Source organism: Alternaria metachromatica (assembly GCF_023757995.1).
Source record: "Alternaria metachromatica strain BMP 0045 chromosome Unknown scaffold_29, whole genome shotgun sequence".
In the NCBI taxonomy this organism is placed as follows: domain Eukaryota; kingdom Fungi; phylum Ascomycota; class Dothideomycetes; order Pleosporales; family Pleosporaceae; genus Alternaria; species Alternaria metachromatica.
Genome location: NW_026055520.1, coordinates 146,091 through 172,731, shown reverse-complemented (window position 1 = coordinate 172,731; position 26,641 = coordinate 146,091). Strand labels below are relative to the sequence as shown.

General features: G+C 53.2%; 8 protein-coding genes across 8 annotated transcripts; 4 read left to right on the top strand and 4 right to left on the bottom strand.

The window, feature by feature from the left end:
- Positions 1-111: 111 nt before the first annotated feature.
- On the bottom strand, positions 112-3,006 carry J4E83_009020 (uncharacterized protein; the record flags this gene model as incomplete). The annotated part of the gene is made up of 1 exon (XM_049335913.1): positions 112-3,006. One exon carries the CDS (start codon positions 3,004-3,006, stop codon positions 112-114), a length of 2,895 nt encoding a protein of 964 aa, XP_049184947.1.
- Positions 3,007-5,157: 2,151 nt separating this feature from the next.
- J4E83_009019 (uncharacterized protein) lies at positions 5,158-6,167 on the top strand (the record flags this gene model as incomplete). Its single annotated transcript, XM_049335912.1, has 3 exons — positions 5,158-5,226; positions 5,278-5,740; positions 5,797-6,167. The coding sequence occupies 3 exons, from the start codon at positions 5,158-5,160 to the stop codon at positions 6,165-6,167; spliced, it is 903 nt and encodes a 300-aa protein (XP_049184946.1).
- Positions 6,168-6,529: 362 nt separating this feature from the next.
- On the top strand, positions 6,530-8,498 carry J4E83_009018 (uncharacterized protein; the record flags this gene model as incomplete). The annotated part of the gene is made up of 2 exons (XM_049335911.1): positions 6,530-6,536; positions 6,619-8,498. 2 exons carry the CDS (start codon positions 6,530-6,532, stop codon positions 8,496-8,498), a joined length of 1,887 nt encoding a protein of 628 aa, XP_049184945.1.
- Positions 8,499-9,921: 1,423 nt separating this feature from the next.
- J4E83_009017 (uncharacterized protein) lies at positions 9,922-12,789 on the top strand (the record flags this gene model as incomplete). The annotated part of the gene is made up of 5 exons (XM_049335910.1): positions 9,922-9,961; positions 10,020-10,078; positions 10,155-12,381; positions 12,428-12,536; positions 12,585-12,789. The coding sequence occupies 5 exons, from the start codon at positions 9,922-9,924 to the stop codon at positions 12,787-12,789; spliced, it is 2,640 nt and encodes an 879-aa protein (XP_049184944.1).
- Positions 12,790-14,717: 1,928 nt separating this feature from the next.
- On the bottom strand, positions 14,718-18,149 carry J4E83_009016 (uncharacterized protein; the record flags this gene model as incomplete). Its single annotated transcript, XM_049335909.1, has 6 exons — positions 14,718-16,167; positions 16,327-16,461; positions 16,776-16,929; positions 17,211-17,504; positions 17,559-17,784; positions 17,835-18,149. The coding sequence occupies 6 exons, from the start codon at positions 18,147-18,149 to the stop codon at positions 14,718-14,720; spliced, it is 2,574 nt and encodes an 857-aa protein (XP_049184943.1).
- A 1,721-nt stretch (positions 18,150-19,870) lies between these two features.
- Positions 19,871-20,353, top strand: J4E83_009015 (uncharacterized protein; the record flags this gene model as incomplete). Its single annotated transcript, XM_049335908.1, has 1 exon — positions 19,871-20,353. One exon carries the CDS (start codon positions 19,871-19,873, stop codon positions 20,351-20,353), a length of 483 nt encoding a protein of 160 aa, XP_049184942.1.
- A 188-nt stretch (positions 20,354-20,541) lies between these two features.
- On the bottom strand, positions 20,542-22,033 carry J4E83_009014 (uncharacterized protein; the record flags this gene model as incomplete). The annotated part of the gene is made up of 2 exons (XM_049335907.1): positions 20,542-20,783; positions 20,839-22,033. 2 exons carry the CDS (start codon positions 22,031-22,033, stop codon positions 20,542-20,544), a joined length of 1,437 nt encoding a protein of 478 aa, XP_049184941.1.
- Positions 22,034-23,956: 1,923 nt separating this feature from the next.
- On the bottom strand, positions 23,957-26,464 carry J4E83_009013 (uncharacterized protein; the record flags this gene model as incomplete). The annotated part of the gene is made up of 4 exons (XM_049335906.1): positions 23,957-25,030; positions 25,081-26,165; positions 26,223-26,336; positions 26,437-26,464. 4 exons carry the CDS (start codon positions 26,462-26,464, stop codon positions 23,957-23,959), a joined length of 2,301 nt encoding a protein of 766 aa, XP_049184940.1.
- Between the last annotated feature and the right edge of the window lie 177 nt (positions 26,465-26,641).

Genomic DNA, 26,641 nt, shown 5'->3' with positions numbered 1-26,641 from the left:
CTGTATACGGTCTCTATAAACGAATTCTTCTTTTGGTAGCTGACGTCGAGTCCCGCTCTATGTCTATATAATGTCACTCCATACCAACCCAAACATGCTTAGTTACCGAGACTATCCAGCAACAGAAGAAGCCGACATCCCCTTCCCAGCCAACCTCTTACTCCTCCTCGTCCCTTGTTGCCCACCCTTTCCCTCATCCACATCCCCATTCCCCTTCTCCGCAACACAACTAGGCGGATTCTCCCTCCTAAACTCCCTACTCCCAGACACAGGTTGTGCATTAAAGCTCGCAGTCCTATACCCAGACGCCCACGGCCCATTCTCAAACGTAGAACTCTGCCGCCGGTACTTCGCATTATTGCCAATCAGCGCATCAACAGCGTCCTCATCCATACACACATCATCCATGCCCTCGATAGAAAACTCATCGAGATCTAGATTAGACCAAGAAGGATCATTGTTAGCGGGGAAGAAAGCGCTGAGGCTTTGTTTGCGGTCGTCGAAGGGGACTGCGGGGGCGTAGTTGGCCATGAAATCGCTGGATGGGGGTGGAGCGGCGGATTGGGTTTGGGCTTGGGTGGGGAGGTCGGCGGGTTCGGAATAATTGATGCGCTGTTTTTTGCGGAGACCTGCGCGGGAACCCTGACGGGGTTTGGTTCCGTTGATGATTTTCTCAAAGGAGTCTGAGTCTTCGGAGTCGGAGAGGGCGGTTATACGTCCCGTAGATCGTGCCGTAGACGTGCGTTTGAGTGCCGGACGCTCGTCATCAGATGAGTCGCTATCGTTCGCCTGGCGCTTCCTGGGAAGCGATCGCTTCCGCGAAGGCGTCTGTCGTTCATCATCCGAGTCCGCAAAAGTAATAGTCCGACGTGGTGTTTTGCGCTTACCACCAATACCCGCTTCGTCTTCTTTGATGAATTCATCTCGCTTCTTCTCCATTTCTGCGATGCGCTGGTTGATCTCTGGATGGAGGATATCGTAGTAGGCTGAGTAGTCGAACTCCTTCTTCGAGCCCTCTCGCTTATAGTCTATATAGACATCCATCTTCTCGATCTTCTTGTCAACGAGCTTGACTTCCATGTCACCGCGGTGAACGGGGAAAGAGCCGGGGCGGATCTTGCGTTGGAGAATGAATTGTTTCATCTGTGACTTCGCGCGGTGTTTCATGTTCATGCCGTAGAGGGCGTAGATGAGCGTACGTTCGTGAGGTTTAGGATGACCGCCCTTGTAGTGTTCATGAACGGGGTAGTCAGAGAACTCGTGGGTATCACCTAATCGGCCTTTGCTAGCAGCTTCGATGAACTTGCTAGCCAACGCCGCTTCGTAATGATGTTTCGAACCGAACGCGGATGCGAAGTGGCCTTTTGGCTCTTTCTCCATGCCTACTCGCTGATCAACCTTGACGTTAGCTACCTGGCAGATGTAGGCAAAGTCTAGGAAGCGCTCCATACAGTATAGATGAGCGAAGCCCACGCAGTCGTACGGATCAACTACACCAGTGCCGTAGGTTCGGTGCTTTTCGTCGAATGCGACGCGGTAGTTGCCAACTTCAGCTGTGCCTTTGCCGGTGTACACGCGCATCGGGCATGCGTCGAAGCGACAGTGGCTGTGAGATGCAGAAGCATAACGGCGGGCGGAGTCTGAGGCTACGGGCTGGATCCAGATGCGCAGATTGTCGCCGGGATACTGCGTGATATACTCATGAATCTCGCGGGCAGTCATGGTACGCTTCTTGAACTCGTGCATGCCGTTGTTTTGGCTGTACTCAAATTTAAACCCCGATGATGATGACCAGTTGCCGTGAGGAAGAGGCTTGGTTTTGTACTTGCGACCTTCTTCTGCGTGTTGGTTGATACGGGCGGTACGCGTAGTCTCGCCCCTAGTTGTGTTGTTAACGCGAACCCAGGGCTTGTCGTCGCACTTCTTTGGCTTTTCTCCTGCTCGCACGACAGCTACCTTGACCGGTTTGCTGACCGAGCTCGCGCATGAAACATTAGAATCGTGACGGGTATCTACTGATGATCGGGTTCGATGTGTAAGCTGCCTGGGAGGTTGCTTGGCGACATAAGCGTCATCATCAGATCCGAAGCCAGATTGAGTACGTTTACGTTTGGGTAATTGCGGTGCAGGGCGGCTGGATTGGCGAGAGCTTGAAGGAAAGGTTTTGTTGAATTGGTGTGATCCAGTATACTGCTCGGTAGGCATCGCCACGTATCCAGTGTGCTGTTGCGGATACGGCTGTTGTGTTGGTTGGTAGTACGGCTGAACAGGGTACATCGAAGTGAATGGGTCAGGATACGTCTGTGAAGGCTGGGCAGCAACAGGGTACTGCGACATGTCCGACATGAACGTGTTACCACCTGGAAATGCTGAGAAGCCGGGAGTGGTGTCTAAGAACTGGGATGGCATCTCGAAGTTAGTATCCCAGAGACCAAGATCCTGCGAGAAGTCATAGGTAGGGTCATTAGGTTGGTTGCCATGCGGCTCTACGGGAACCAAATCAGTCGGCATTTGTCCAACCGCATTCTGGTTGACCCACTGATGTGACTGATCATTGAGGTTATCTTGTAGAGGCGCAGATACGAATCCTTGACCAGCTTGGTTCTCCTGAGAGGAATCACCGAGTTGGAATGCACCTACGTCGCCCCCGTTCGAAGGCACCTCATCCATGGGCACATCAAGGCCATTATTACGTATCCAGTCGAAGTCTAGACCGAATGTATCATCGTTGTAATCTTCGTTGAGATTGAATTGCGTCAAGTCAAACTCGCCAAGAAGGCAAGGATCGATTGTACTGGGTAGACCCAGCACAGCGCCGGAGCCGGTTCCTGATACTGTATGAGCAGGACCTGTTCGTAGATGTGTATCTGTTATCGAATCGGGTTGACGAGCGTGAAGCGTTGGTAGTCCTGAATGTAAGTCGTATTGGGTGTATGCGTCCGTGGGTTGATCCTTGTGTGACCTCGGAGAGATTGGCGAGATGCGTGAAACGGTAGATGGATACATAGCTTGAGCGATCTGATAGGTTCACGGCGTACGGGACGCACAGATAACACGGCTCACATCGTATATATATGAGAGCTCACGAGATTCTTTCATCGAGTCTTGTGAGGTTACAGATTTGAATTGGACAAAGGAATGTCGAGTGTAAGTATACTATGGTGCGCATCATTGTGCTGAGCTACAAAGCGGTCTTGAAAGGGCGGCCAGGCGGTGAATTACCAGCATTGTTCGAGTCGCTCTATCAATTGAAGAAACAACCCCACTCATCGTCGTGGCGATGGCTTACTTCAAGCAGATGTGGTGTTGAACAAGACTTCGGACCGCCTGGTAATGTGGACAAGTGGATCGCATGAACCGGTAACTGCTCTTTGTTAGCCAATGAGCTCTCTAATGTGGACGTAGAGGAGCAGGTAGCCAAAGGAGGTGATCAGATTATATAAAGCAAAGTTTTCGACACAATTTTTACGAACAGGTCTGTGAATTTTGTCTTTTTTTCATCATGAAAGGGGAGTGTGTAGGAATGATGGAACTGACCAATTGCTGGGTTAGTCTCGCGCTGCACTAGAAGTGAGCATGTGCGAAGTAGAGCCTGTAGAGCCATGTCGCGCGCTGCGACGCGCTGAGAGCCTAGATTGAAGGCACATGCGTGTTGAACACCCTTTGACAACTTTGCACATTATAACCATGGAAATCCAAGATCATAGTGTTCAAAGTGGTCACGGGATGTTGGCCGCGCATGTGAAGTAAAAGTTGATGCGCTGCAGCTCGAAGACAAAGAAGAAAACTTTTGCCGAGGCGCTAGGGTCGGAGTATCAGTGCCGCCGAGATCCCGGACCATTTCCAACCACACGGGCCTTCCCGCCTTGACACCTGTGGCCACAATCGTGGGCCTTACGAACACCGAGTGACGTTCGCCTCAGGTATCCACGGGTTCGGTTCTATCCTAATGTTGGGACGATCAAACATGCGTGCCGCATCTGCACGTGAGTCGTTTGGGGATGTTCCCTTCTGCACCAGGCCCACGCGAAACACGCCTCACGCGCCCTCGTCAAACACGGACTGTTTAGTCAAACATGAGAGCTTTCGAGAACACCAACCTATCGCATCTGGGAGAAGAGATTGAGACGTCGTCAAAACTACACTCCGCTGTCAATCATACCATAATTCCAGATTTGTATAACATCGAGCGCGTTTCCTTATTGTCATGTGGAGAACGAGTCGTCGAGGCTCTTTGTATCGAAACTTGTGTTTCTGATGGGTTAACTCCAGACCTTTGCGGATGGCACTACCTCCTGGAATATTCAGTAGTGCAGCTCATCCACCGGCAAGGCCGAGTATTCACAGGCATACCCAGACTCTGATATTGTGCGACTTCGCAATCCGACGAGGCTTTCTTTCATAGCGTCATCGATGAGGCCAGCTTCCCCAGCGTACATGACCTCGGTGCTCATGCCCATCCGCTGGATGCGGAAGCAGTGTTTCAAGATCGACGGGGCTCTCGAGATACCTTGACCATGACAACAGGGGCTCCCACGCATCAAACATCCTTCGGACTGCCGAGAACACTGTGGCGGGATCTGATCCGCATGGGTTACATTACTAAACACCAAACATCTGGGATGCTTGAGCTGCGACATCCAGGTCATTCACAAACCATTCGGGTTACCACCTACGTCAGTAGCCAATCGGTGAAGGCTTGCAGAACAACAAAGTTCATGACCCATACCACACACCCGATCCCTCACCATGCATGCAACGCGTTCTACCGGGATGTTTCCTACCGCGGTCATCGTGGTCAAGGCCATGCGTTCATAATGCCCGGCTACCTCTACCTGCAGCTCGGATCCTTCACCGTCGTGCTACTTCTCGACTGCTAATCTTCCGCCAGTGCGTGGTTGGTCCTTTTCCGATTTCGGACCTTATATCTTTACATCAATGTTAATTCCCTTCTAAACTATGGCAAGCGAAAGGCTTATGGAGCTGGTGCTCCTGGGTCGAATCACCTTCTACGGTATAATAACACTTATCATCCTGAGCTATGTTACAGTCGGTTTGCGGTTATGGGTGCGGTATCGCATCACGAGGTCTCCAGGTTGGGACGACGCTGCTATGGTGGCCTCACTTTTACTGTTCACTTGCTATTGCGCTTTCGTAATGGCCATCACGTTTCGGAGCATGGACCGAAAACTCTTCGGCGAAGAGGATATCCACGTAACTTTAATTGTGAGTATGCCTCAAGATCGGCCATCATGCAGGATGCTAATTCGACTATAGTTTATTCAACTTTCCGAAGTCTTTTACGTCCTAACGACGAGCTTCCTCAAAGTCTCGCTAGGTCTCTTCTTTCTAAGGGTTCTTACCAAGAGATGGCAAAGGCATCTATTCCACGTCGTTCTCGTCATCAGCGCAACATACGGCCTCTACTACGTCCTGATCATCATTTTCCATTGCGGCGACCCAACACGCCTCGCCGATAACCTGCGATCACCGTCATCGCCCAACTGCTTGCCATCTGTTCTTGTTCTCACCTCCGGATATCTCTACGGCATAATCAACGTAATCGCTGATTGGACGTTCGTATTGGTGCCGATATCCGTCCTACTGGATAGTGACCTCGATCGAAGGAGTAAGATCAGTGTTAGCATGGTTATGGCGTTGGGTGCAGTTGGCAGTGTAAGCTCGATCCTCAGGATGGTCTACCTGAAGGGACTGGGATATAACGGCCCGGGACTACATGGTGAGTCTTTTTTCACCTACATGACAGCATTCAAGCATGTACTAACAACTATCTAGTCGACGCCGTCAAAGCAACGATATGGGCGACCGCCGAGCCGGGCACAGGTATCATCGCAGCCTCGATCGCCATCCTTCGCCCGCTCTTCCGCAAGATCGCTTCGGATGTTCGATCAAAGGCGTCTTCTTACTCCAACTCACGCAAAGGGTCCCTACAGCCCGACGACTCCATTGCGTTGAGGAGCCAAGATATGGTCGCGCAAGAGATGAAGAACAACAAGAAGCACAGCGTATACAGAGTCAGCGAGGATCTAGATCCGTGGAGTCCGACTATTGTTGCCACGGCGGATGTGCAAAGAATGATTGTAGTGAAGGGGAGGATGAGCCCAGCCCCAGGTGCACCTCCAACGAGGCACGATAATATGATATAATGCATTGAACTGCGACTACGCGTATATAAGATTTTAAAAGTTTCACAGAAGACCCAGGAGGACTCAATGTGCTGTCAGTAATTCAAATTATTACTTTATGATTAAGACCAGCCTACCTCCTCGGCCCCAGATGTGTTGTCGTCTTGGACTATCGTCGATTCAATGTGGTATCCCAAGCTGCAATCGATCTCTTGTCAGCTGACCAGACAAGGGCGTATGGCTCAACAAAGGCCTCTCGACTATTGATGAATGTCGCGGCGCTCATCACTACCTCGGCGCGCTGAAGGAGTGGTGGAGTAGGGCTAACGGATGACGTGCCGAAAAAGGCAAAGGCGGGAGGGCGGCCCCAGGAACAGCGGAACATGGCGAGTTTGGAGCTTGGAATTGGTTATCCCAAGGTCACCAACCATGACATAACTACCCACCTAACCGCGCCATGCGTCCTTCGCAGCAAGAGACGACATGTGGAAACCGAACCTCCACGCCCGAAGAGGCACGATAGGACACCGCGTTGCCTGTATCTGCGCCCGCGCCCCCAGGCTGCCCCCAACCTATCACCACCCCCGCCAGCGACGCTGCTTCCACGAATACTTCATTACCCACATACCCTCGACGTCGCTGCATCCTGACTCGCGAGTCACCCAGCCTGCGCTGCACCACAAGCTCCCGCGCGACAAGAGCACGCCGTACAATGCGGACAAGTCGGGGCGGTCGCCGGCTGCCGTCGTGGGCACGTCGCGCGAGATGACCGTCGTCCGCATACCATTGAAGAGCGCAAAACACCATTTCGGCGTCTCCTTGTCGCGGGGGTCGCGGCCATACAACGAAGATGCGTTCCAGGCGGGCACCATTGACCTCCCCGCCTTCGCACGGCGGCGCCCCATCTCTCTGAGCAGAAAGGGACAAAGCGCAGACACCGAGGTCACACCAGACGTAGGCGCAAGTGGAGATCCACAGGTCTTCTACTTTGGCGTATTCGATGGCCATGGCGGCGCTGAGTGCTCTGGCTTCCTGAGGGAGCAGCTGCACGACTACCTGGAGAAGGCGACCAAGCAGTTTGAGCTCACGAGCAGCCTCGCACGGGAAAGAACCGAGACCCAGTCTGGCAACCCAAAGGCCAAGGGCGAGGCTTCTTCTGGCGACCGAAGGCAGAGGGACAAGGAGAGCCTGAATGCTATAGAAACGCATACGCCACCGGGCACAACAGCTTTGAAGCCGCCACAGCCTGGAAGTAAAGACCAGCTGCCAACCGCCGGCTCCAAATCCATGGACGGTCCAATTGAAGGCGTTGCTCCAGTGCGACAGTCAGACAGCGTACGGAAAGCTGAAGAGCTCGAGCAGCAGCTGGTCAAGCAATGGAAGGAGCTCGTAGGCGGATACTTCAGACGCTTCAAGCCCGAGTACTTCTCCATGTCCGCAGGCGGACGCGGCCACCCTGCTGAGAAAGAAGTCATTGAGAAGCGTCACACCAGCAATCCAACAATACCTGAAGACGTCAAAGAAGGCATCGGAATCGAGACCGTCCTCGAATACGCCTTCCTCAAAGCCGACTATGACTTCGTCGCCGCCCAAGTAGGCAAAAAGGAAGAAGACCCCGTCCGCGCAGACAAAGCTCTCAACGACGACGACATCCTCGGGCAGCCCTCACGCCAAACCAGCACAAACATCGGCGGAACAAATCGCTTCAAAGGCGGCAGCACATGCAGCGTAGCCCTCATCTCGACGCCCACGCCCTCACCCTTCTGGCACCCTTCCTCGCCCTCCTCCCTCATAACCGCCCACGTCGGCGATACTAGGATTCTTCTCTGCAACACCGCAACCGGCCTCGCCGTCCCCCTAACATCGAACCACCACCCCTCCCTCCCCGAAGAAGCAACCCGCCTCCGCCGCTTCGCCGCCTCCTTCGTCACAGACTCCTTCGGCGAAGAACGCATGTCCGGTCTCGCAAATACCCGTTCTTTCGGCGATATGGCACACAAACGCGTAGGCGTAAGCGCAGAACCCGAGATCCGCCGTATAGAACTGTCGCCCGCGGAATACTCGTTCCTCATCTTGTGCAGCGATGGTGTGTCGGGCCATTTGTCAGACCAAGAGATTGTGGATATTGTTAAAGAGGCTAAGACCCCGGAACAGGCGGCGAGGGATGTGGTGGCTTTTGCTACGGAGACGAGTACGGGGAGTGAGGGGGCGGATAATGCGACGGGTTTGGTTGTTAGGTTGGGGGGCTGGGAGAGGAGGGGAGAGGGGGGTTTGGGTAGTCTGGGGACGAAGGAGATGAGGGATTGGAGGAGGCAGGAGGCGGAGAATCCGAGGGCTAGTGGGAGGATGTGAGGACTTTATCCGAGGAAGAGATTCTTTTGTATTGATGGGACTGCGGTGCATGATAGATGTTTGTTGGGAACACGGTGGGTGGGTTGGACGCATTGTATATAGGACTACTATAATGATCCTCATACTACTACTACTGCGTTTATTCCAGCCTGTACTGACTTCAGTATGTGGGTATGTAGGCTACCGTTTTCCCACGAGATATCGAGGTTAGTACGGGCTCGATCCTTGTGTGAAGGAGCTTGTCTATAGTCAGATCCATCGTGTGCTAAATGCAGACATTGTGTCTACCGTCGTACTGTGAGACGCGATGCAGTGTATACCTTCCTCGCAGATTGTAGCTATGCGGTACATTTCAGAGAGAACAAGCTCTTTCGTGCATGTTGGTACTTGTCAGGGGACCTAATTCAAGCCTAGTTAAACCCTCTTCCAGTAGCACCAAAGAGCTTCCGCCAGATAGGACTGGTAAGAGCAACGCTGCCTCCTCGAAAGATGAACAGTCGGACACGTGAGCATACCTAGGTATCAGCCTTGGCACACACTCGTCCATGAGCCCATGCCCAAGCAAAGAGTCGTTCCCCGTAACCCTTTCTAGGCGTCCAGATGTAGGTTCAGCTGTAGGCTGCCGTCGCTACCAATTATTTCAAAGACACACACGATGTAGGCGGCCGCGATGACTAGGAATTCCAAGATGATGATGTTCGCGGACTAGAGTTTTGCATCGATGCGATTCGTCATGATGCGCGTGTATCGTCCAATAGCCGCGAGGTGATTGACGGGCTGCAGGTAGACGCTTGGCTTGGCTTCCAGACAGAACCACAGCGACGCGATGTAACAGTATCAGGAACTCAAGGTGCACAACGACTAGGCTGGATGTCATAACTCTATGCAGTGTCTGTGCAGGACGGTAGGACCCTCGTTCAGTGTCATGGCTCTCACAGGGCTGCATGCGGGAGGGCGAGCTCAATCTGGGGGGGGAAAGCACGATGCGCAAGCGAGCCAATGCGCCGTTGCCAGGCGGGCGCCGCTCCTTCCTCCAGCGAACCCATCGACGGTGCCTGAAGCAGCGGAAGAATAAATTTCTCCTCTCACTCTCACCCTCACGACGCCGTCTCACTGTCAAACGCCGTGTTTGCCTGTTGCTTGCTGCTCTTTGACTGGCTGCCCTTACGCCCGTCTCCTTGCACCAAAGTCCGCACTGTTAGTGGGGCAGACCCTTTAGAAGGAAAACAACACGTGAACTAGGCCTGTCTACGCTCGACCTTCTTTCGCTTCAAATTCCCTCCCTACGACGGACGCCCTCCGTAACCTCACCACTCCCTGCCCTCCTGCCGCACCACCTTCTGCTTCTCCCGCCACCGCGGCCCTTTAATTCTTCCCACCGCCAGATACCCCGCCTGAATCTTTGAAGCACCCTTCAGCAGTTATGGATATCAACCAGGTGTTGGAGGGGACCTACTCCGCCGGTATGCTGCCTTTGGTGAGACCCGCACTTTTCTAGAAGCTCGACTGACCCTTCTGCAGACGCTAGCATCCGTAACAGCGCCGAGCAACAGCTCATCCAGGCTGCCGACTCCGACTTTGTGAGTCCCCCGCTGCCAGAAGGCTGCATGCCCCCCGAGACATAGCCAGAACATATCCACTAACGTCTATCCTCAGCCTCAATACCTCACCGTCCTCGGCGGCGAACTCGCAAATGAACAAGCCGCGCCCCAAATCCGACAGGCCGCCGCCCTGGCCCTGAAGAACGCCTTCACCGCTCGCGAGTATGCCCGGTTACGTCAGGTTCAAGAACGATGGCTCAGCCTCGACACCCAGATCAAGCAGCAGGTCAAGGACATGGCCCTGCGGACTCTGGCCACACCCAACAAGAATGTAGGCTCCGCCGCCGCACAGTTCATCGCCTCCGTCGCTGCTATCGAGATACCCCGCAATCAATGGCCGGAGCTCATGACCTCGCTCGTCGAGAGTGTCGGTCAAGGCAGCGACGCCCAAAAGCAATCTTCGCTTACCACAATCGGTTTCGTGTGTGACACAGACGATGTAGAGTTGAGGGACGCGCTAGCACAGCACTCCAACGCTATCCTGACGGCTGTCGTCCAGGGTGCCCGCAAGGAGGAGGCCAACAACGACGTCCGTGTAGCCGCCATCAACGCGCTCAGCGACTCGATCGAGTTCGTCCGCTCCAACTTCGACAATGAGGGCGAGCGCAACTACATCATGCAGGTCATCTGCGAAGCCACACAAGCGGACGACAGCCGCATCCAGCAGGGCTCGTACGGATGTCTCAACCGCATCATGGGTCTGTACTACGACAAGATGCGCTTCTACATGGAGAAGGCGCTATTCGGTCTTACCATCCAGGGCATGAAGAGCGAGGAAGAAGATGTTGCCAAGCTGGCTGTCGAGTTCTGGTGCACCGTCTGTGAGGAGGAAATCGCTATCGAGGACGACAACAGCCAAGCTCAAGCCGAGGGCTCCACCGAACTCCGCGAATACTTCAACTTTGCCCGAGTTGCTACACAAGAGGTCGTGCCAGTGCTTCTCGAGCTTCTCGCCAAGCAAGACGAGGATGCCGACGACAACGAGTACAACACCTCCCGCGCAGCATACCAATGTCTGCAGCTCTGGGCACAGTGTGTCGGTAGCGGCGTTATGCCTCCAGTCCTTGCTTTCATCGAGAAGTACATCCGCTCAGAAGACTGGCACTACCGTGATGCGTCCGTCTCCGCCTTCGGTGCCATCATGGAGGGTCCCGAGGAGAGTGTGCTAGACCCCATTGTCAAGCAAGCTCTGCCTACTTTGATTGGAATGATGGACGACCAGAACATCCACGTCAAGGACTCCGCCGCATACGCCTTGGGCCGCATCTGCGAGGCTGTTCCCAGCGCACTCGACGCACAGCAGCACCTGCCTCCCCTGATCGGAGCTCTCTTCAACGGTCTCGCCAGCAACCCTAAGATGGCCGCATCGTGCTGTTGGTCGCTGATGAACTTGGCTGACAGGTTCGCCGGAGAGCCCGGTTGCACAACCAACCCATTGTCGCCCCACTTCGCCCAGAGCGTGCAGAGCCTCTTGCAGGTCACCGAGCGCGCTGATGCCGACAACACTCTCCGCACAGCCGCATACGAAGTACTCAACTCTTTCGTCAACAACGCCGCTGGTGACAGCGTTCCCCTGGTCAACGAGCTCGCCAACGTCATTCTCGAGCGTCTGGAGAAGTCCATGGCACTCCAATCGCAGGTTGTCAACGTTGAGGACAAGCTGACTCTCGAAGAGATGCAGACTAGCTTGGCTAGTGTCATCATGGCCATCATTCAGCGAATGGAGAGCGACATCAGGCCCCAGGCCGACCGCATCATGCAGGCGCTGCTGAGTCTGCTTTCATCTCTGCCTCCCAAGTCCAGTGTTCCAGATACTGTCTTTGCCGCCATTGGTTCGATCGCGACGGCTCTTGAGGAAGACTTCCAGAAGTACATGGAGGCTTTCTCCCCATTCCTGTACAATGCTCTTAACAACCAGGAAGAGCCCGCGCTCTGCTCCATGGCCATTGGTCTGGTTTCTGACATCACCCGATCTCTGGGCGAGAACGTCCAGCCATTCTGCGATGCCTTCATGAACTCGCTTCTCCACAACCTCCGCAGCCCTCAACTTGGCAACCAGCTCAAGCCAGCTATCCTGCAATGCTTCGGTGATATCGCACATGCCATCCACGGTGCATTCGAGACTTACCTGACCGTTGTTGCTCAAGTGCTGCAACAAGCTGGACAAGTCACATTGACCACCGAGGGCAACTACGAGATGATCGATTACATTACCTCTCTCCGTGAGGGTATTATGGATGCATGGGACGGATGCATCGTTGCCATGAAGAGCAGCAACAAGAGTAAGTTTTGTAATCCAAGACGTTGATCCCACACTAACAGCTACAGCTCAACTCATCGTCCCATACCTTGACTCCATCTTCGACCTTCTCCGCACTATCCAAGCAGACAGCAACCGCACTGAGGCTCTCCTCCGATCTTCATGTGGTGTTATCGGGTATGTACAGGTGTCCTTCTTTCAATATATCCCACTAACATCATTTAGTGACCTCGCGGATGCGTTCCCAGCTGGTGACTTCAGGGAGTACTTCCGTCACGAGTTTCTCACCGCAATGGCGAGGGAGACACGCGCAAACCAAGATTTCAGCGGCCGGACCCGAGACACTGCTCGATGGGCACGTGAACAGATCAAGCGTCAAGTCGGTACGTCGCTCGGCTACAACCCCTACCTCCGCCCCGCTCCTCTCTAGTGAAATCGACATCCCCACCTTATATATATACTCCAGCCCACTGACTTCCCCTTCCCAGGCGGCAACCAAGGCGTAATGGCCTGATTGTCTTGATACCCCTTCCCTCCCCCAGCACTGCTTGAACCTTGTGTTGGCCAAGATGTTGGATAACCTCTCTGGAGGTACCGTCTAGCATGTGGCTAAAGCATGGGTTCTAGCTCCCCCTCGCGTATCCCAGCACCTCGAAGCACAGTACGGAGCCCATCCGTTCGAAGAATGTCGTCGCGCACGGAACTTCGCTCCCCCGGGTTCATCGGTCTACGTCCCTCGCAGTTACCCGGAAATCCTTGATAGAGCAGCGTCGTCGCATGCGTCCCAATTCGGAGGAGGAGGCGGAGTCGTTTCGTCGTACAACCATGGCACCAGATTCGGACATTGGGAATTGGTTAATGGTGTCTCAACCTATCGTCCACCCGCGGAAAAGACTCCAGGTGGCTGCGGTCATCCCGAATTTGCCTAAAGTCGACACGAAACGAATCCAGCACCCCCGACCCCGCGACTCCCGACCCCAGCACCAATGCGCATCTCCCCCCGTCGAACCCGAATCGCACAGCACCCTCTCCACAACCCAATCATGTAGCACCAAAAGTCTTGTAAGGCAAAGATAAAAAGCTGTTATAGCTTTTTCTTTTTAGCCAAGGAGAATAATAGATTCATTCACACCCCCCCCTTTTTTTGTACACTCACTTCTTCTTTTTTTCCCCTTCGGGACCTTCGGGGCCTTCGGGGCTTCAACTTCCCTCATCATAACATTGGAAATAGGCGTTTATACCACTTTGACTACTTTGATTGAGAAGTGGTTTGTTTCTGTGGAATGGGTATATTTGCTGGCTGGTGGTTTATAGTTGTAATGATTACTGCGTAGACTTGATGCGTTCGCGGTGATAGTCGGTGATGCCTTGATGGTGCGTGCTGTATCCATGTCGTGATGTCAACGCAATACTAGTGTCACAAAAGTGTCGAGAGTTATCCAGATAACTACGTCTCAACGCAACGTATCTTCCCGTCTCTATCTCTACTATCTCATCATCGCTCACTATCACGCTTACTAAACCTACACATACTTTTGCAAAAACTACAGACAACTAGCTCGCAAGCCGCCGCGACCGTACATCACAACACACTATCGAATCAAAGTCACCGCATGCCTCCGAATCAATAGAAGTCAAGTCTTTGACTGCTTCGAACGCCATATCGGTACTCATCAGCGGAGCAAGTATCACGAAAAGAAAGCCTGCAATTCCGGCGCCCAACGCAACGCAAGACATCATGGAATTTCAATCCACTACAGTCCAACAGGAAGACAACCTCGCCATCTTCGACTTCACAGACTCCTCTTCCACCGATGCGTCCACCCTTCCCCGCACATGCATCACCGAACTCGCCAAAGCCGCACGAAAAGCACGCCGGCATTCCGCCGTTCCCGCCCCATCCTGCTCAATACCATCCGACGACCGCAAACCCGAAGGCGCACCCTCATCTCTCCACAAGCGCACCGGAAGCGGCAACGTCAAAATTTCCATCACCACGAACCTCGGGAAAAGTCTAGACGGTAGTGCGGCTGCGAGGCTGGTCAGCTTGAAGAAGAAAAAGCGCTTGCCGCCCAGCTCGAGTAATATTGATCTTAAGGCGAAGGCGGATGTTAGTGGAGAGAAAGCGAGGGAATTGAGTGCGCTGAGGGTGCTGAGGGCGGCGACCAGGATGAGGAGTACGTTGCTGCAGGGGGAGGGCAATGGAGTGGGTGTGGGGGGAGTGTGTTCTGGATATTAGCGCTTGGCGATGGCGTTTGAACTTCGCGTATAATACCACTTCCCATTTCATGGTTGCTTGAGTGTATAAAATAATCGTCTTTTCAATAGCATCCCAAGCATTCCAGATTACATACTCAGTTAGTCTCCTACCGCCGAGGGAGTGAATATGTGATCTTCCTCGTCCGCACCGTGTGATTTTCTCTGCACGGGAATAACGATCTTGCCGCTTGCGTCTCTTTCACTCATGGTGTTCGAGGTACTGTCATGTTTGGCTGTCGACAAATCGGGCGCTGATTGGCTTGGGTGTGGTGGCGTATCTGGCTGCATTGCTTCGCGTGGATCGATGCGTAATCGGATGTTCCTTGGCATCCCGTGGAGTTGCCTTTCTGCTTCGCGAGTTGTGCGCGCCAGTTCTTTTGCGTCGGACCATCCTTCAAAGCTAGAGAACAGCTTCCCGATATCGGCCGCCACCTTCTTCTCGCTGTGTTCGAGAATATACGCACATCCACTGATGACCCGAGGTTCGATCTCATGGTCTTGCGAGGCACATTTTGCTAGGACCAACTTGACGATGGCAAGGTGACTACCCCGTACAGCAGCGAACAGAACATGATTTCTACCGTTTACACCTCCGGTAAGATATGCGCCTGCTCCCCACAACTGCTCCATCGCCTGCTCGTTGCCGTGATAAGCAACCAGATTATTGAGCATGAAGAGAACTTTCTGGTCCGGTGGGCGCATGTCAATCACCCCGGTAACGAGTACTGACATCTGGACAGTGAAATCCTTGAGTGGGTGCCGTATTTTCTTGTACGACGCTACCGTCTCCTCGAACATAGCCTGGAATATGTCGTCCCGGTTGAACTTCGAGATGAAACTGAGCAACTCCAGGCAACTTCGCTCATCCCCTACGAAAAAAGCGACACCGAATGCCTGGCAGACGGGTATCGGCTCATGTGAATACTTGTCGGTGACCATCTTGATGAAGAGTGATGCCATTTGAGAATGCAGCTTCTTTCCGGGCTGAAGGCTGTCTCTCAAGCACGCAGAGAGCTCGAATGCGCACAGGGATTTCTCCAGATATGCTGGTGACGAGATCAGCGCTTCCACAATGTCGTCGAACTCGTTGTTAATCAACCATTGAAGCTGCATGACCTGACGGACTTGGGCGTTGAGCCAGTCTTGAAGTCGGACTGGACTCTCTCGATCCGCGATCCAATTGATGAGAAGACTGTCGATGTCATGGGACTGGCGGGCTTCCTTGCTCAATGCACGATAGTATCGAGGAAACTGCCTCAATGCATAATCAACCCAGTCGATTTGGGGCTCTATGCGAACTTGAGCGTTCGCGAAGCTTAGTTCTGATAGCGTCATGCATGGGTTGTTCATCAGGTACCCAACGCACACTCGGACAATGTCAGTATGACATGCTGTCTCATTGTAGAGAAGAGGGAACTCCTTTTGCAGGAAATCGATAACAGAAGCGTGAGAAAACTCCCAGTTTTCTCCACATTTACTAATGAAGTTCTGGACAAGCCGTTCTGCCTGGTGGGCTGTGATTGACGCATTTTGGCTGCTCTTCGACGTCCTGCACAATACGGGTCTCGCCGAAGTGAGAGCTAATCTTGCGAAACCCGTTTTTATGCTCATGTATCCAGGCTTACACAACATCAACTGGAATATGAATGTTGTGAGGATGCGTTCGTTGGTACCGTCTTTGGAATTTTTCTGGAGAAGAGAGGCATACACCTTGTGCAACTCGTCGGCATTAGCCAGTGGCTGATTTTCGAGAGTCTGAAGCATATCCTCAAATGTCGTTTCGTCGAAGATCGCGTACTCCGGTTTGAGGAAAGCAGCTAGTTGTAGCTTGACCCAGATGAACCTTGACTTGTCAGCTTGATTCTCTAACAGCAGGGATGCACGAACATTCCATTGGCCTTATTGACCAAGATCTCGACAAGTTTGTGTTGGAGTGCTGGGTACTCTCCCTCTGCTGGTCTCTCGTTTTTGGGACACGTTTCAATCGTCCTGGTAATATAGTGTCGGATTTCCGAAGCAGTCCTGGTGGCGACCACGTCGATTTTTCTAGCCGTTCTAAACTTTTCGTCAACTCTCACATGAACCCGCCCAGTAACGAGCAATTGAAACTGATTCGGTGTAGTTGCGTAGCCGTGAATCGTAGAGAAAACGTCCAACAGGTCTTTCCAATCCTCGCATTCGTCCAGAGCATCGATCACAATGCGAATTTTGATTCCCGCGCGCAAGATTCCGTCGAAGAGATCTTTACACTGCTGTATGCTTTCGAAAGGCAACCTTTCCGATTCGTTGTACATGTCGCGTGCCTTCTGCGCTATCGAACCATCCAAATGATTGTAGATTATCTGCCGGAGGATGGATTTCAGGATTCGTTTTGGAGATTGATCGCCGTAGTTATTCGTGCAGAAGATGTAGGCGAGACGCCTATCTTTGTGCATGAAAGAAGCCTCTGCATGGTGCTGAATAACCCGGGTCCTGAGATATTAGCATGATCGCTTTTTCACACAGCTCGCGAAGGAACGTACATTAATGACGTTTTGCCCGTTCCGACTGTAAGCGTTAGTCTAGCCTGATACTTTAATATGTGTCACCTACCGGTACCTCGTATCCACAGAACCTCAGTGTTCCCAGCCTCCCAGCTTTTGTACTCTTCCGAGTCGAGTAGCCACTGACCACAACCGGGATATTTGTCTAGCTGAATGCGCTCGCACATGTCCATGTAGGCTTTCTCAGGTACGTCCTTGAACACCCATTCGCGGATTTTTAAACACTCGTCACCGATTTTCTGGCAGTCTTCAAACTCCTGCTTGCATCGTGAATCTCGTGTCTTAACCTCCAAATGCTGTCTAGTCATTTCCACTTTTGCGCCCGGAGACCCGAATATCTGCGCTATCATTCTTGATTAGTGTCCATCGTTATCCGGAAGAAAGATTGGCAACTTACCCGTGGTGCCATGCTTGCAGATCTTGATTAAGTGTAAGATGAACTCAAGAATAAGCCCATAGAGAGCGAGAAGGCTGGCCTCTACACGGATGTGGCGGTTGTCTGTTGTCTCGGCATTTCTACGCAAGTAGAGGTACTCGATGTTTCCCCAGTGGCGGATTATGGTTGTGATGTCCTCTACCGCATTCAACAAGCCCGCTTGTTGGTCGACACCATCTACCAAGACCTGTGCTGAAATCAGTCATCTTGAATAAGACACATTCTAACTGGATGTACCTGGAGAACGTTGCAAACTCCTCGCACAATGGTGGGCGCAGCTCTCAGTGGATCGAATTGCGCAGCAGCAACAGATATGTCTTTGAACACAAGAACGTTGCGGATTGCCCGCTCGATCTTGGGAGGAAGGCCTTTGTTTTCTCGCTTTCTCCGAGACAGTGTGTCTTCCAATTTGGTAATGACAGCAAGACTACCCTCTCCTCCTTTCAGCAGCTCGATGTCTGACTTTTCGTGTCTTTCGTCGAAGGCTGTGTAGGCTTGAGCCCAGAAGAACGAATTGAATTCAGTTTCGGGATGAAGGAGCACTGTGGCCATAATGCTTGAATCAGTCTTCGCAACTGCAACGACTCCCGGCATCCGTGGCTGGTCACGGTCTTCGTGTTGACTAAGCGGAACAGTTTGGACGGCCTCGAGAAGGGTAAACGCTCCGTGATTAACGTCTTGTACCGAGTCTGGCGACGGTGCAGTCGTTGTGTGTTGCTGCTGGTTCGCACCGGTCGCCCCGGGATGTGTCGATGTTCTGAGCGTCGCGGTCTGGGGTTCTGCTGGCGACAGCGGCGTTGGGGAGGTATGCGAATCGGTTTGTGATGTGGAAGTGGTAATTGACTGATGATGACGAGGCTGCTGTGTCTCTCCTGGAGTTACCGGGTTACTTTGCGTGAGATTGGCGTGTGGAAGTGACCTTTGTCCAGTAGACCAAGGTTTGGCCTTGGTCCACAATGAACTGGCCCTGGACTTGATTTTTGCCCTCGTAGACTGGGTTGGAGATCTCGGGTCTCCCATAGCTTCAGGATGTTTTGCGGTCGTCGGAGATATCAAAATCGCGCGAGTCGTGTAATTGTGAGTCGAGTGAGTGTCTTTGCAATGTCGTGAAAGCTGTGGTCGATGTAGTGAAAGACGAATGCGATGAGGACCGCAGTAGATCGGAAGGCCTCCAGATTCCATATCCCGTATTACAGCACTTCTCAGCCGCGCGCCAAATCCGTTCGAGCCACGCGACGCGCTCTGCAAATTCGGTTCTCAGCCTCGCATCTTCCCTTATCGGTCATGTCTCCGTCGCCCCCCAGCCTGACATTGGCGGGGAATCAGCCTTGGGCTGCTTCAACAGGGCAAAAAATATATCTGACTGACCAATCGACGTTGCAAGCTTTCCCAACCTTCGGTGCAAGCGAAACGTTACATCCCGAACCATGTCGCCTACCTCAGCTTTGCATCTTTTCAAATCACTGCATGCAGCCACAGCCCCATAATGCTGCGCGTAGCCCACCAACACGTAAGTCAGCCTGACAGCATACTTGTACGACACAGCCAACCGGGTCATCTGTCCAGCGTCGTGGTGATGATGCGACAGTGAAGTCGGTCACGGCCTTGCTAGGAGAATAACAACAAGGCGAGTTTCTTCCGCAAGACTGTCTAGGTTGCGAGTGAACGGATGCCTAGGTCTGCACAAGGCTGAAGAGAGGCTGAGCAATGTCGCAGGATACGTAAAAGGGAAGATGGGCATAGTAACGCTCAAACCATGTTCCGGATGGCCATCTGTAAGGCTGTGCCGGTGTCGTAGCGGGACAGGAATGACGTATAGAATGGCTGCCCGGACTTGTGTCATGTGGCTTACCGATAGGCTAGACATTGTGTAACATCAACAACGAACGCATTGCGACTACCGAGGAGACTTTCGTGTTGCTCGAGGCCTTGTATGTAGTGCTGACGGCCACTTTGATTAAATGCAATTTACTATGACGACTAATTGTAGAAGCGGCGCTGTGGCTAGTACCATTTGTGGAAAGAATAGCAGTACTTAGCTGAGTAGTAGGTTGAGAGGATCGAACAGGCTATCTAGGTGGCATGTCGGAGTTACGGCACGTTAAGTCTTTTTATCTTGGAAGTCTTGACCTTGCTGTGCCACCTGGGCATTAAGGGGAGCTCGTATGAATAAGTCACTTTACCCCACGTCAACCGAGCATTGGCACTACTGCCATCACATCAGCAACACTGCACACCCAACAGCCACTTGCGACACTCTCGCCAGGCACAACATGGGCGCGGAATCAGACAACACCAAGGGAACCGAGGAATCGCATTCGACTGATGCCAAATCCAACGCCAACGTCAACAGAAACAACATCGACCCCAACGATACACCACCCATCTACTACGACGCCGAGCCATCAGCCCAGCCACCAAAATACCCTACCAACCCCTCCACTTCTTCTACAGACCCGCAAAAGCAGCCTACATCACGCCCCGCACCCACAAACCAACGACACAGCAGCGGCGCACCAGCAAGTACCATCGCAGCAGTCCTCGGTTCTGAATATACCGATTTAGACGCTCAGCGACGAGCAGATCGCAAGAAGAAAACGCTCCGCGAGCGCTGGAATGATTTCAAAGAGAGGAACTTCGGTGACTATGATCTTTCTGAGGACAGGGCTGCAGCGGGGAGTGCGGCGGAGTGGAATGTGCAGGGTGGGAGGCTGAGTGGGGGGATGGCGAGTCCGTATCGGAGGAAGGGGAAGTGAAATGGTGGGGGTGGGGTGTGGTGATGTAGTGATTGTGTTCTTGTGGTGATTCCTTTATGGTGGTGGATATGGAAAGAGGACAAGAGTCGAGAGGAATATATACAACATTGAAGGCGCGATACTTGACATCTTCTGTGACTATGTCCCCGGCACAACTTCCCTCATCTCCATGCGTCATCGATCGCCGCCTACAACTCCTTCTTCAAGAAGTGCTCAGGTCTGTGATCTGTCTCGTAATCCACATGCACATACGCCCTCTCTACATCCGGCAGACTCTCCAGCTTAATCTGAAGTTCCTCGGCTACATCATGTGTAGCACGTAGAGTGGCTTCAGGGTCCATGACGATGTCGACTTCAACGATGAGGCGGGGTCCGCTGTGGTAGGCGCGTACGGTGTCGATTTGGAGGATGGTGGGAGAGTGTGTCATCGCTGCGAGAACAATTAGTAGGATGAAGGAGATAGTCGGAGTGGGAGGATATCTTACAGATATAAGTGATATGCTGCAGCATAGCCGTATCAGCCGTAACACCAATGAGGAGCTGAAACTCCGAGTACGCCGTCCTCGACCAAAGGAAGATGATCAAAACGGAAAGTATCATCGCGCCCATAGGATCCAACCACCACTTCAATTTTGATCCACCGACACTGGTCAAGACACCGAATCCGTTGATGAAGAGATCGTTCCTGTGATCCTCCCACAGAATGCGGACTTGAGAGTATTTGTTGCGGAGAGCCCAGCAGTACAAGAATAGCGAGAACTTCGTCGCGAATGCTATGCTGACGGCGATGACCGACGGGAGGAAGAAGTCGTTCGTCTCGGGACCGTTGTGTTCGGCGACTGTGCGGATAGATTCCACGATGATAACCACCGAAACGGTAATCATAAGCGCGCAGAACGACAGGTTTCCCGCTGTTTCGATCCTCGCCTTCCCAGAGGGGAACTTCCTCGCATCCACTCTCGCAACAGCGCGATTACACATAATCAGCGTAAGATTGCTCAAGGGATCAAACAGCGAATCCGCCATGGTCGTGAACAAGCTCAAACTCCTCGAACTAACCGCCGCATAAAGCTGCAACACAGCCAGTATAATATTCGCAGCAAAACTCCCAATAACAGCAATCCTATACTTGAGATGATTCGCCGTATCCTCATCCTTCGCCGCAGCCCTATGCTCCGCCACGGGCTTAAGCAATCTCTCTATATTCTCATTCTGGGCAGAGTAAAACTCCTCTAGCCTCTTCGCTGACGTCGCCTTCTTGTTGAGGGTGATGGGCCCGCAGCCGTCGCGTTTGCGCGAGGTGTTGGCGCGGATGAGGGCGAGTTCGGATTCGGGTTTTATGGCGGAGGAGAGGGAGTAGGGGTCGTTATCGGGGGTGTAGGACGGGGGTGATTGCGATTCTAGGTCTGAGAAGTCGGGGTGGTGGCGGATGTGGCGGGCTATGGGGTCGTGGGACGGTGTTGGGGCGTTGGTTTCGATGGCAGTGCTGCTGGCGTCGTTCTTGCGCGGAGTTGAAGCGTCGGCATGGCTATGGGTATGTTGCGCGCTGGGGCTGTTGTTGCTGCTGCTGGCGCTGAGGTGCGCGTGGTGGGGACTTGATGTGCGTTCTATGCGATCCGGGTGCGTGTGGAACGGGTGCGGTTTCATGGATATGGCGCGGTGCAGATCGGGTTCTGACATTGTCGCGGTGGTTACTCGATTTCGCACGCTGATGTGGAAGAGTGCAGATGGATGCTGAAGCAATTGCGCGCTCCTTTCACGGATGCGAATGATGGCGGCGGTGAAATAGGTCCGGTGAAAGCAAGCCAGCCAAGCGCCATAGTCGCGATCGACCGCTTGTGGCCAAGCTTCCAGCGTACACGTGGGGGAGATGCGCGGCGTAGTGATAGGTGAACTTTGTTTAATCGTCCCGACTCCTTTGTTTGCAGACTTGCCTCTCAAAGCATTGCGGTATCCTGACCGACCACACCCCTAAAAACCCAACCTCAAGGGCCCGTCTATCATCTGTCACCATGCACCCGTACCACGGTACAAAGTGCTACCGCCTACCAAGCATGCCTCCATACTTTAGCGCGCGGAGTCTATCGCGCCCAGCCCGCACACGCAGTAGCACTCCAAGACAAGACCTCAAGGTGTCTTATCGATAAGACCAGCCCCCATTCCGTCATCGGCGCCCCGCTCACCTCGGCTGGCCTGCCACGTTGAACACGAACACGTGCGTCACGTTTCTCACTTGCACATTCAACATCTATGGATGGATCGTGAACCCTGCATATACCTCACCAGCTCACACAGCATATCACCACGACTTGCGCATACTCACCGATAAAGATACAGGTCGGTTAAGCATTTGGTGTAGCTGCCAAGATAGTCAAGAATTGTGTCTGCTGTGGGCTTGGTGGTGAAGTGAAGATTGTGGTGTGTTGCGGTTGTGATGGACTTTGTGAGTCGCGTGATGGAGATTATTGACATATCCTCATGTTCGCATCTCAATCTCAATCGACCAGCCGTAGCATTGCAGTAGAAGTAGTTGTTCCAAGTGACCACTCCGACCATCACGCACCCTCTTAGCCTAAACACGCCCTCCCACCCCAAAAAGGTGGAGTAAGTCACCTCACCTCATACCAACCCCCTATATCTCCTCTATTAAGCCCAACACACATCACCTCAACAACGCTCTCACGCACTCCCTCTCTGCATCCGGCAAACAGCAATGTACGTGTTCAAGTCTATATCTAACTACATCCAACGTGCGTGCATGCATGCATGCGATCAACATCGCATCTGCATCTCCACTAGCTATTTAGCCACCACCAGAATCCGGGGTATCATAATGCTCACCCCCTGGTCTATAACAAAGTGCGAAAAGGATTGCGGGAAGATGGAGGATGTCTAACCGTGTGTGCGGTACTTGGTGATGGAACGGTGAGGGGGTAAAAAGATGGGTAAGAGACGTGAGGGGAAGGAGGGATGTACGCGGAAAAAGGATAGAAAGATGTTGATGCGTGAAGATGTGAGAGGAAATGGACACATGCAGCGCTGCCCTCAACACTCTACCCCAAAGCTGCCTGCCAGCCTCACTCTCATCCAACCCAGTAATATCATGATTAACAAAATCAACAAACGCAAAGCTGCGGCTTCGTCAGAGTAATTCCAGAAGCCCTTTCCACACACCTACTGCCGATCTATTTCCAACCCGCGGCAATCATCCTGTATCCCGATTTCCCGAGACGCGCGCGGAAGCACGGATATACCATGTGAATAGACACGAGACGAAGGACAAGGGTGTCTCAGCATCCATGTCGCGTATACTCCGCGTCTACGGGTGCCGGTGCCGGCTGTTGTATATTGCTTGCTGCAGCTTGTACTACGGCTGTAGACGACGTGCAGTCTCCGTATGCGGAGATCGAGGGGCATGGAGGGGGGATAGGAGGGTGGGTATGCGATCGACTGGGCCGGTCTCGCCCGGTGTCGGTGGATGGTGTCGTGTTTGGCATGCGCATATCGGATCTGCGTTCCAGTGATGCGCCGAGCCCCCAATGCTGTGCATACTGTGTATTCCACGATACAGGAGCGTCACGTCAACGCTCCCCAACGTTGCGATTAGTTCCCATGCATCCAACACGCGCCCTGCGCCCCAGAATCCTGCGCCGCACCACCAAACTCATATTCGTTCCCCAGCCCAAACGGCGTCTCTAGCATATCCGGTAAGTTTGTATCCCACATCATGTCGTCCCAGAAGTTGTTCAGAATAGTGGGGTCGTTGCTGGCGCTGGCCCAGGTAGGTGTTGCGGGGTTGTAGTGGTGGCCGAAGGAAGAGGGATGCTGTTGTTGGGGTTGCGACATCGATGGGTGCTGAGGTGTGTAGGCGGCGGCATGGGTGTTGAGCATGGGAGGTGCGGTCGAAGTACCGGGAATGGCGAAGTGGGTGTGCGTTTGGCTGTGGGGATGAGGTTGTTGTGGGTGGTATTGCTGGGGGTGCGGGATATGTGGCATAGTTGGCTGGGTTTGGTGTGATAGTGTAGAGACGTTCGTTTTGTACGCTGCGTAGAGGCGAGTGACTGCATCTCCACTTCTTTTCGCTGCGATACTCCAGTCTTTGACTGTTTCGAAGAATGTGAGTGCTGTTTCGATACTGGTCTTCCATTTCTCGACTTCTTCTGGTATACTGGTGTCGCTGAAGAGGGAGACGAGTGGGACCATGCAGGCTTGGAAGCAGAACCAGACTGCGTTCCAACCTGAGATGAGGTCGGGCATGCATTCTTGGCTGATCTCTTCGATGGTCTTGGAGGCGATGAGTCGGCATTTGCCTACTGCGACCTTTTCGTCTGCGCTCAGGGCGACCCATGGGGAGCGTCGGAGTGCGGCAGTGAGCAAGATGGGGCGGTGGAGGATGATGCGGATGTTCTGAAACCTCCACTTCATGACCAAGCGCGTTCGTCGGAGAAACTCTGGACACGGCTCATCGGGGTTGGAAAGGATTGATGGTAGCTCTTCGTGCCACTTTACGACCTGCGCGTCGTAGCTGGCTGTCTCTGCAGAGGAAAGGAGTGGCGACTCGACAAGTCGGTCCTGTATCCTGGTAGCAATCTGACAGAATGCTGAGGCGTGAACTAGAGGAAGGATTTTGAGCTGCTCGATGTACTGAGGGCTATTGGGTGGTGGAATACACTGAGGCTGTCGTGACGTCAGTATTGCGCTTTGAATCATGCATCAGTAAGTCTTACAGCGTTCACAGCCGTGCCAGGCCTCAAAACAGTGATTGACGGCCCCATTCTTCCCAGTGAAGGCCGTCCTGTCGTAGTCGAAGCCCACGAATCCAGACAGAACAGACTCCACCAGATGCGCCGGCGCATCTCAGGAGATATCGAGTCTTCCTCACCCGGCGCCATAAACTGTCTACTCGCGTCGCTCCGCTCTGAGTACTCGCGATGTAGACCAAGTGCAGTAGCCATGCGAAGCGTACCACCCATCAGCGAATGCGCTTCATTCGGGCGGTTGAGATAGTGCATGTAGTATCCGCTCATGATGGCCAGAGCCTGGAGGACTTCCAGATTGCCGCTTCCAAACGACTCCAGAGACAAATGCCGCCGAGATCGATTGAAGTAGACATAGTGAGCTTCGTTGTCCGCAGCTAGGGAGGCAAGCGACCCCAGCGCGAAGACCATGTTGAGTAGTGCAAGCCATGCTGAGTCCTTGCGGTTACCGTACAAGAATGTAGACCAAAACTTGCGCTCATCGATCATAGGACAAAAAGGATGTACGCGGTCGAAGTAGCTCTCAAGCAGTTCTTGGCCATGCTGCGGAGGCGGCAGAGCATCAGGTCTGTTATCTGCTAGTTCCGGTGGCGGTGAACCTGCACGGCTTGGTAGCGCAGTCTCCTGGGTGTTGTGTGCGATTAGTGAACGTGCCTGAGGCGCGCATCGCACAATAACCTTTAGTGCGGCTGTGATTGACGAGATGCCAACGTAAGAAGACAGGCGGTCGACCGACATTGATAGCCCGTTCACATCGTCGGAGATGCCTTGGACACGGAGTTGGTGCTTCCGTGCCTCGTCCCAGTAAGGATCTTCAGGCGGCGCCTGCTCGAGCGCTTCCAAGCTCTCGGCTCCATCAGATCCAGCTTGGGCGTCGGATAAGGCTTGCGAGTCGGCCGCCGATGGTGATGTCGTTGGGTGGCTTGCTGAGGATGACAGAGCCAGTTCTAGCAATTCTTCCCGTGGAAGATTAGCGAGCGATTCCAGATTCTTGACCCCGTACAACTTTGTCAAGATGGTCTTGTACTGTTCGATATTATTGGAAAGCTTGTCGACTAGTCTACCAAACTGATTAGCGCTAAATTGTCCTGGCTGTGTTCTAGAATGCTCACTTTCTGCTAGGCACAACTCGCTGTGCAGGCTTCGAATAGCCACATGCCTCAGGGTGCTGATACCATTGGCATTGTCCGCAAGGTTGTGAGCCGTCACACCGAATCTTGCGTCTCCTGCATTCGACACATGCGTTGCTGGTGGAAATCCGTCGTGAGCCAGGCGGTCGTGATGGTTTTCCCGCGCTGTCGCTGTCTATGCCGGGCGAGCGCATACCCACGGACGACTGGAAGGTATGGAACATGTTGCGATGACCTCGGTGGTACGTCGGCTGGCCACGCACTCGACAACCACGAGCTGAAAGAGAAAGAAGTTCAGACCAGAGTTGTCAGACGACCCTGCAGGACGCTCGATGAAATATGTCGTGACAGGACAGTCTGGAGGGAGGCGAAAAACCAAGACGATGGTCCAAAGTACCAGT